At 39.5% G+C, this 10,615-nt stretch overlaps 1 protein-coding gene across 1 annotated transcript; it reads left to right on the top strand.

Annotated features, from left to right (window-relative positions):
• Window positions 1-4,027: 4,027 nt before the first annotated feature.
• On the top strand, window positions 4,028-10,604 carry klhl7 (kelch-like family member 7; the record flags this gene model as incomplete). Its single annotated transcript, XM_079258441.1, has 12 exons — window positions 4,028-4,201; window positions 4,324-4,426; window positions 4,876-4,969; window positions 6,700-6,824; window positions 6,908-7,083; window positions 7,373-7,547; window positions 8,400-8,542; window positions 8,780-9,020; window positions 9,195-9,396; window positions 9,737-9,834; window positions 9,956-10,139; window positions 10,439-10,604. The coding sequence occupies exons 1-12, from the start codon at window positions 4,073-4,075 to the stop codon at window positions 10,602-10,604; spliced, it is 1,836 nt and encodes a 611-aa protein (XP_079114567.1). The 5' UTR covers window positions 4,028-4,072.
• Window positions 10,605-10,615: the final 11 nt, after the last annotated feature.

The following is a 10,615-nucleotide window of genomic DNA, read 5'->3' as shown; positions in this document are numbered from 1 at the left end:
CAAGTGATCACACAAAGAAGGAATGGTTACAAAAGGACTGAAAAAAGGACATGCAAAACCCAAAAATCAAAACAGCACAAAGGTGTAAAAATAGTTAAAAAAGGAAAACATTTAAGCCTACAAAACTCCAAAAATTGATGTTAATGAATTAAAAATTATTCTAATACAACACAGAAAAATGCCTTCCAACAAAAAGATTGAGAATTTCCTTTAAATGTTATCAAACAGATAGGTGAAACATCCTTGAAAAGAAATGTAACAAAATTACTATTGAGATAATCAAAAGCCATATCATTTTTTTACTTTTAAAATAAAATAACCATGTTGCTAAATGAAGATATAAAGAATTATGAAAAAAAAAACATTAAAACAAAAGTTGACACAAAAGCCATAAAAATTTAAAAGCAACTAAAAATCTTCCATAAAAGGAAGTAAAACAAGCAAAGTGAGACAAAAACAAAACAAGGTTAATAATTAAGGACAAAAGCTGTTCTCAAGATGAAAAATTGCCATATAAGAGACTTGAAATGATACCCAATTATGCAGAGATGGCCCACCATGGTGTTTTATGTCTCCAGTAATCTGGGAGCCTGAAAGGTCTGAACGTCTGTGCAAAGCAGCCTGTTGTTTCACGACTCATGAATAAAAAATGAATACACAGAGACTGAACCACTGTTTTGTTTATTTACATTTTTTATAAAGGGGATGGGGCTAAGCTTGTAGAATCGTTGTCTTCCAACTAGAAGGTCAGCAGTTCAATGCCCTAAGGCAAGACACTAAGCCCACACTGAAGCCAATATGCTCATCGATGTGTGAATGTAAAGGAAAAAGTGCTGCATACTGTACATAAAGTACATGTATTAATTGTAAGAGTAAGTGTGGAAATTAATGAAAAACACATGTAGACACTTTGTAGAACCTGGGGAAGGTTCAAATAGAACTAAATTAGTGAGATGTAAATCAGGAGATATAACTGAAAGCACTCATTTGAGATCTTGTGAAATAAACAACAACAACAAAAACCACATGACATACTGACTTGTAGAGACAGCATATTTTCAACCTTTTTGGTGATTTTTGTGCATACATTAATCCAGATGAAACCCTGTGATATCAGACCCATGTTGACCCACAAGGTCAGCTAGTTGCAGCTGGCAAGTATCCCACTTTTCTTTGTTTCACATCAGTTGTGATAGTCAGCCTGGCTGCACAGCAGTATCTCCATCAACCCACAATTCCTTAGAGGCAATAATTCTGTTTGAGTGCTTAACTCTTGTAAGCATCGTGTACTGCTACTGGTAAAGACAACTTTTAAAAAAGGCATATGGACTACAGATGAGCCCCTGCTATCTCTGCAGCTTCAGTGAGAACTTTTCCAGCCTGTTGCCTGTATCCCTGTGATAACTCCTTTGCTCTCTTTACTTCCCTTATGTTTGCCTCCAGATTTTCACTCAATCTTCTTTGTTCTTGGTAAGTTTCTGCTGACCCTTTGACTTGCTCTGCCATTTGATCCTGGCCACGAAGCAGCCAACCAATAAGCTCCTGAAGTGCGGTACCCTTTGAGATGGTGGCCTTAGCACTCTCACAAATGCCTTTAACTTCCTTCTGAGCCTGACGCAGACTTGGAGGCAGTAGTTCCTCCTCCTTCTCACTCTCTAAACCCACAGGAACAAAACTGAGGGAGAAGTCGTAGCCCTTCATCCTGAGAGAAACCCTGTATGTGGCTTCTGAAGGCAAAGACAGAGAGAAAAACCATAAAAGACACAAACAAAAAGGATAAAGAGAATCTGTTATCACTATGCTTGTATTTATAGGTTTGTGACTCACTCTGCTCTTCTCTGATCTTCCTTACACATACAGCAAAAGCCAGGTTATCAACACCAGTCATTTCTAAGCTCTGTTGCAAGTTTCTGATGTGTAGGAGCATGGCCTCATAGCGTTCCTGTTGCCCATTAAAGGACTCTGCCATGTCCACAAACCTCCGATCCAGCTCAGGCACATTCACTCTTCTCATTACCAGCCTTCCTCTCCTTTTCACAGTCTGTGGATCTGAGTGTCATGCAAAAGGAAATCACATACAAATAAAACCATAAGAAACCAAAACTCATCAGGCTTCAGTACAGGTTGAAAATACCCAGATGGCTTACCACTGTGTGCTGGACGAGCTTTCCTGGCTGATTCAGCTCCATTTACTGGAGATGGTGGTGTGGGGTACAAAAGAGGCTGCCTCTAAAACAAAAGAAAAATATTTAAAGAATATCATTTTTAACTGGTAATTAATAAATATAAAGCACTAATTAGGCACCAGTTGAACCCATACAGATTTAAACCAACAGGGATCACATTGACTTTGCCAATCTTTTTAATGAACTTAAGCTTGTAGTTTATTTTTCAACAGTTAAAAAAAAAAAAAAAAAAAAAAAAAAAAAAAAACAAGTACTAAAACGATACTCGAACAACTCCACAAAAGTTGAGAGAAAACTCAGCAGAACATACCTCGTTGCTGTAGGAATCGCCCGAGAAGCAGCAACAGCAGAGAAAACGAAGCATTGTTGTCTTCCAGATTATTTTCAGGTCAATTATTCCCGACAAAACATCTGAAGTCCGCATTCCTCGTGACGTCAGCGTCATGCGACTTTGCAGGAACAGCTTGCTGGTTACGTTACAGGTGTGAATAAGCAGGTGCACCAACAAGGTGATAAATTTATGCTTAAAGCTATATATAGTTTTGGTTTTGGAGGGAGATTTTTGAGAGCAGTCAGTGCACTTTATAAAACTTGTAATAACTCTGTTGGACTGGCCCATTGCACAACCCCAAGATTTAACATCCATCGAGGTATAAGACAAGGTTGTCCTCTCAGTCCCTTTTTTATTCCTATTTTTTTTTCATTCGAAAGAAAACAGAACATTGCGTACATTTGAAAGAGATGGACATTTTTCCTTATTTTGAAGATAAAGTGGAAAAGGACTTGACATGTCTTTGTACAACTTGTTATACTCATGGGAAAGTTTCATATTCATAAAAGGAAATGACAGCAAGTCGAGCTTTGCAATGTTTTTAAAAGAACTTTTTTAAATACAGCATCATCACTAGAGATCTTGAAAATCCTAAGGCCTTAAAAACTACGGGCATTTTGGACAAATTCTTATTTCACTGATAGAGTCTCACTGATACTTTGTATGATGTGTATGTGTATGGACGTATACACAATGAAGATGCTCGATTTTATATGTATTTTCCATGGCCTGCGTATTCTCTTTGTACCTCTTTTCATTTAATTCTCGACCCCCTGTCAGTTTACGTTCTGTATTTTGTTCGATTGTGAAATAAAAAATAAATAAATAAAATAAACAAGGTGAAGTACAGATAAAAGCGGTTTTCACGTTACATATACATACAGTGGTTTAATTTGTAACAAACAGTAATTCATTACAAACCAAGCAAGCAGTTCCTGTTTATTTGGCTAAATTTATTGAACAGAAAAAGTACACACTTGGCTTTATGAGGGGGGAGGTTATCGAAAGGATTAAGAGAGAGTGAGAAAAGAGTTCCTTGTGTATGAATTATTTCTAGTTCAGAAGTTTTGCTGGAAAAAAAGAAATCAATAAAAACCTCAATACAACTGTTTTGTTCCTACGTTGTAACCATAGACTGTATATAAAGATTGTAACATTGCTTGTAACTAACCCCGCTGGTCTCACACACTGAGGGGGGGCAGCAACGCGCAAGAGCTGCAACATATCTGTTTGACCGAAGAAGAAAGCGAGCGTGTTCCAGAACCATAGAAGAAGAAACGGGGAAGCCGTGATTAACAGCCCTGGCGTACAATATATGCTTAGCTAACACTTTTCTACAGTTTATCACAAGCTTGGGTTTCTCTGCAAACTTCACAGACAAACTGCCGTAAAGCAGTTTACATTTTAATTCCTAAAATCCCAACAAACTGCTCATTATTGGCAGGACAACTGGCAGTTGCTAAACAACAACAAAGAGACAAAGGGCGCACACTGCTGGCAGTGGTGCTCAAAGAGTTGTTTCATATCAGTGAGCAGACAGTAAGATCAGCTTGACATGACGGGAATGGCCACTCCAGAGAAAGCCACTAGCTCCAAGAAGAAAAGCGAAAGAAAGTGTGCCACAAAAGAGGAGTACAGGCAGCTCTCTAGCATCATGGGAGTCATGAACAACCTGAGAAAGCAGGTGTGTTTGCATGTTTGAGATCAAATACAAAATGAAATAACCAGATCTGTACCGGATATGTGCATAAGGCCTGGGTTTGTACCTCTGTCCTGAGACTCACTGATGTGCTTGCTTTTCTTCAGGGTACACTCTGTGATGTGACCCTCGTGGTTCAGGGAAAACACTTTCCTGCTCACAGAATAGTACTAGCTGCGGCCAGCCACGTCTTCAGCCTGATGTTCACCAGTAAGCTTTACATGTCATGCACAAACACAGAAAAGCTCAAAATGGAACTGAATAATGAGACCTTGAGGTCCAAAATCTAAATTAAAATACCTCTGCTGTTTTAAGTGATGAAGGGGACCCATGAGAATCACTTCACAATCCAACCATCTTTTTAAATTTTTCCTTTATAACCTAATTTTTATATATGTATATGTGTATATATATATATATATATATATATATATATATATATATATATATATATATATATATATATATATATACACATACCACATATATGTGATTATACATACTTACATGTATGTGATTATACATACTTACATGTATAGTGCTTTTCTGCACATAGTACAGATACAAATTCTGTTAAAAATATTCACTGCTCTTTTTCTATTCTGGTTCATCTCTATTTTCATTGTCTTAATCTTTCATTTTTCTTCTATCATCTCCAGCCAGAATGATGGAGTCTATGTCCCATGAGGTGGAACTCAGGAGTGCTGAGCCTGAGATTATTGAATTGTTGATTGAATTTATTTACACTGCACGGTAAGAGTAATCTGACAGATATTACAATTCAAACGAATGACAAACATTTTCTGCTTAGTGTGGGACATGTCCCACACTAATCCATTTATAAGTATGGATACATGCTCCTCAAAGACCCATAAAATAAAATGTGGGGTTCCCCAAGGATCAATTTTAGGCCCATTACTTTTTAACCTGTATATGTTGCCACTTGGGGATGTCATCAGGAGACACGGCATTGATTTTCACAGCTATACACAGGTTCACATCACCGTGTCTCCTGATGACCTGGAGCCAGTTAACACCCTTTTAAACTGTATTTTAGATATAAAGTCATGGATGGCAGAGAACTTCTTACAGCTCAACCAGGACAAGACTGAAGTTTTAATCATCGGTCCTGACGACAAGAGAGAGATCATTTCGTGCAAACTGCAGAATTTTAAATCCTCCCAGTGTGTACGAAATCTTGGTGTTATTTTGACTGAGCTGAATTTTATTCAACATATCAGAAATGTTACAAAGACAGGATTTTATCATCTTAAAAACATCGCCAGAGTCCGTCCATTTCTCTCTCTTGCCAGCACGGAGGTACTAATGCATGCTTTTATTTCTAGTAGACTAGACTACTGTAATGCCCTGCTCTCTGGTCTTCCCAAAAAGAGTATTTCTAGTTTACAACTACTGCAGAACTCGGCGGCACGAGTTCTGACAAGGACCAGGGGGCGGGAACACATTACACCAGTTTTAAAGTCGCTGCATTGGCTCCCCGTGCATTTCAGGATTGATTTTAAGGTTCTTTTAGTGGTTTATAAATGTCTTAATGGTCTTGGGCCTTCTTATTTATCTGATCTGTTTTTAAGGTATGAACCCTCGCGGACCCTGAGGTCCTCAGGTACTGGCCTTTTAGTTCTTCCTAAAGTTCGTACCAAAACATATGGCGAGGCCACATTTCAGTATTACGGGCCTCGCCTATGGAACAGCCTGCCTGAGGGCCTCAGGGCTGCAGAGACTGTTGATATTTTAAAAAAAACGCTCAAGACCTTCCTTTTTAGTTTAGCTTATAACTAAGTTTTAACATTCTTATATTAACCCATATTTATTCTTCTTTTTAGTTAATTTTATTCATTTATATATTTTATATATTGATTAACATCTTTTTAGTTAATTTGATTTATTTATATATTTATTTACATATTAGTATAGATTTTATTATTTTATTATTTTTTAAATGGATTTTATTTTTGTTTTCACTCCAGCTCTCTCCTCATTGGGGTCCTCTTCACCAAGGGCTGCCCCTGCTCTGACTGCATGGGTGTTGCAGTGGGGGCTGTCCCTGTCTGGTGGGTTGGGATCCAGCGCTGCAGCCTTACGGTTGTGGCGTGGGTCCTGTCTGCCCGGACCCGGGTGGCCCCCATGGTGATGGCCCGGGTGATCTTGGTTGGGGGTAGCCCTTTGTGTAGAGGCTCCCTGAGAATATCGTTTCCTTATCTGGTGCACATCTGGTGCAAATGCACCTGGCCATTCAACTTCTTTTAACTGTTACAGGGCAAATAGGGCATGGGTGAGGGTGGTTGCGGGTGGGTGAAAGGGGATGTGTATGTGTGTTAGTGTTTTATCTATTTTGATGTAAATTGTTTTATAATGTAAAGCACTTTGTATTGTTTCTAAGCACGAAAAGTGCTATACAAATAAAGTTTGATTTGATTTGATTTGATTTAATGCTCAGTTCACTGTGTGTATGTGCATGCTAGAATCTCTGTGAACAGTAGCAATGTTCAATCATTGCTCGATGCAGCCAACCAATACCAGATAGAGCCAGTGAAGAAGATGTGTGTGGAATTCCTTAAAGGACAGATTGACGCAACAAATTGCTTGGGTAAAAATGAAAATGCAAATCCCAAGTTTTAATAACTATGCAGGTCTGCTATCGTTACTGACCCTTATTCTGTCCTCCTGCAGGTATCTCAGCCCTTGCAGACTGTATGGACTGTCCAGAGCTGAAAGCAGCAGCTGAGGACTTTTTCCAGCTTCATTTCACAGAAGTCTACAAACTGGATGAATTCCTACAACTGGATGTTGCACAGCTCACACACCTGCTCCACCAGGACAAACTCACTGTTCGTGCTGAGGCCCAGGTATACTTCCTTTGATTGTGCCTTTGTTTGTGGTGTTATTTTAATAGATAAATGAAGAAAAGTAGGTAATTACTGCTGATGTTTTACAGACAGTAGCTTTTGGGATGCCACAAGGTATTAAGTGCCTCAAATTATTCTCAAAGCTTTATGTTTTAGTAAAAGATAACAGTGCATACTCCTTTTGAAAACTTAAATTTAAAAAATGGTTTTCATGATGTCAGGACAAGACTTGAGTGATTCCTTGTGACCTGTATTTTACTACCTGTGTAATTGTTGCATCTCTGCTTAGATTTATGATGCTGCAGTGCGCTGGCTGAAGTACGATGTGTGTAACAGAGAACAGCACATGGTGGAAGTGCTGGGGTGTGTTCGCTTTCCTCTGGTCTCTAAAACCTTCCTCTCCAAGACTGTACAAGCTGAGCCCCTCATCCAGGACAATCCACAGTGCCTCAAAATGGTCATCAGTGAGTAAAAACAAAGAAGAGTACATGCAATTCCTTTCACCATGCACAGTCTACAAACTTTACTGTCAGTCCCAGAGCATGATGCTGCCACCACTGCATTTAACAGATGGTTCATTACCATTTGATGGCTGATCAAAATTAACTATCACAGAAATTCTTTAATGCTGGCAGCAAGAATCTGCCATCTTCAGTCTAGATATTTAATACACATTTTAACCTCATGCCACTTTCTTGGTATTCATGTAATTTAGTACAGTGATTCATGGAAACACATTGTAGTTAATTATTATAATGAATGTACAAAATAATGTTTCTTGATCATATGAAGATTAAAAATGACAATGAACGCAGTATAATATATACATTTCCTCATAATTCCAGTCATGTATAGTAGAGCGGCACAATATATTGTTTGAGCATCGCAATGTGCATGTATGCAATAGTCACTCTTCAGGTTCTGCAATGTAGGAGGCAAATCAACTTGATCTTGTCAATTGCAAGGGTACCTGACACACAAAAAATTGTAGTTGTAACAGTCACAGAAAGAGGGAAGATCAGTGCAGGCTAATTGTCAATAGGATGGCAGGAGTGTCGCATAATTTGAAGCACTATCTGTTGAAAATTCCTGTATTTTTTCGTATAACAATATATATTGCAGGATTAGAAAACATTGTGATGAGTTTTTTTCCAATATTGTGCAACCCAAATGTATAGTAATAATGCACTATTACAGTAGTAAGATGTTACTAGTTAGTATGAGGCTCTATCTTGTTTTGGATGTTTAACATGAGATAATCTCAGCTGTGTTGACATAAGCAATGCAAACAAACACAACTAGTTGTTTGATCAAAGGTGGGATGCGTTACCACCTGCTGTCCCTGGAGGACCGAGAAGACCTGGGAGAGAGCAGCCGGCCACGGCGCAAGAAGCATGACTACCGCATTGCTCTGTTTGGAGGTTCACAGCCTCAGTCCTGCCGCTACTTCAATCCAAAGGTACCAGGCTGCACATCTTGAGTAATTTGAACCGCAGGACAATCTGGAACAGTTCATTGTACTACAGACATGTGGACTTACTCAGAATTGTATGTAATGTAGTAACTTAACAAAAGTTTTAAAAGGGTTTTGTGTTTGTATATTTCTTTTTTTTTTTTTTTTTTTTTTTTTTACTGTCGTTTTAGATGTTACACAAACATTGAAGCAAAGTTCTAAATGTTAGCATTTTTCATGCAGGATTCCAACTGGACAGACATTCGTTGTCCCTTCGAGAAGCGGCGGGATGCTACTGCTGTCTTCTGGGACAACGTGGTCTACATCTTGGGGGGCTCTCAGCTTTTTCCCATCAAGCGCATGGACTGCTACAACGTGCTGAAGGACAGCTGGTACTCCAAGCTGGGTCCACCCACACCTCGCGACAGCCTGGCTGCCTGCGCGTCTCAGGGGAAGATCTACACATCCGGAGGGTCAGAAGTGGGTGAGTAGGGGGAAGTGAGAGAAAACTGAAAGAGTGGGGTTGTTGATTTGTGTTTCCAATGAAAGGGTTGCAGACGTTAAAAGTCCCAGCACTAGATGTTGATTCTTTAAAAGCATAATTGCCACTGGCATCTGACTGCAATTTATCACTGCATGAAGTACTTTGTATGTACAGGTAGCTCGGCCTTGGACCTTTTCGAATGTTACGACACCAGGACTGAGTCATGGCAAGTCAAAACCAGCATGCTGATGGCCCGCTGCAGTCATGGCTCAGTGGAGGCCAACGGGCTCATTTATGTTTGTGGAGGAACAGTTGGCAACAATATTTCTGGAAGGATCCTCAACAACTGCGAGGCCTATGACCCCAACACACAACAGTAGGTCTCATGTTCAGATGAAGCAGAAAGTGTATTGAGTACATTTAAACTATTTGGTTTTATGACATTTAAACTAATAATTAATAGATTCAAACTAGATTAGATTTTAATTTTGTGTCCAAGGTATTCCCTGCTGAGTAGGAACAGAAGTTCACATGCTTTCCACTTGGTTGCAGCGTTTGAATTGTCTTACTTTCCTCAAATACTCTGGGTGGGCTTCTACAAGCTTTTCACATTAGTTACATTTTTAGCCCATCACTCCTCCCAGACCCAGTGGCACAGGCTGTTTTGCTCTTTTAAATTTTGCCGTTACCTGCAGCATCCTGGTTGTATCTTTCAGGTGGAGGGAGCTGTGTGCGATGAAAGAAGCCAGAAAGAACCACGGACTGGTGGTTGTCAACAACAGGATCTATGCTGTTGGAGGGCAGGGCCCATTAGGTAATAAACCTTTTATCAGTGATCAAAAAGGAATCAAATGTTAATGAGCACAGCAGTCACAGAATAGTAGTAAAAGTTTAACAGAGCAGTACTGCTATTTGCACTTTTTTTTTTTTTCTAGGTGGACTCGATTCAGTGGAATATTATGACATCGCTAGTAACGAGTGGCGTGCTGCTTCCCCAATGCCGTGGAGGGGAGTGACAGTAAAGTGTGCTGCTGTCTGCGAAGTAATCTATGTGCTTGCAGGTTTCCAAGGGGTTGGTCGGCTCGGACATGCTCTGGAGTACCACACTGAAACTGACAGGTCGGGATAGGTGTATAGTGTGTTTAGTCAATAGATGTCCCAGATTTCACTATGATTTTGTAGCTCTGACTTATGTTTATTAAACAACAAAACAAAAAGACATCTTTTGCTTTGGGTAGTGTTCCTTTTATTTCTTTGGTCTAATAGTAGAATATCACCAATGAAATGTTAAAAACATTCTTGCATACCTTCAATTAGAGCTGTAGTTTTTCACAATATGATGCTGAACTCTGTCATTACACAGCTTGTTTAAATGCTGCGTGTGGTCTTCATCACCAAATGTTTTCTTCTGTTCTCAGGTGGGTGACGTGCAGCAAAGTGCGAGCATTTCCCGTCACCAGCTGCCTGATCTGCGTGGTCGACACTTGCGGAGTAAACGAAGATGAAGACATGGACCTAATAGACTTACATCAACACACTGCACCCACCGTGTCCCCATCTGCCTCTACCTCCTCATCCTCATAGAAGAATGAGGA

This window comes from Telmatherina bonti (assembly GCF_933228915.1).
Source record: "Telmatherina bonti genome assembly, chromosome: 19".
NCBI classification, from domain to species: Eukaryota; Metazoa; Chordata; class Actinopteri; order Atheriniformes; family Telmatherinidae; genus Telmatherina; species Telmatherina bonti.
This window is presented reverse-complemented; position numbering and strand designations above follow the sequence as displayed.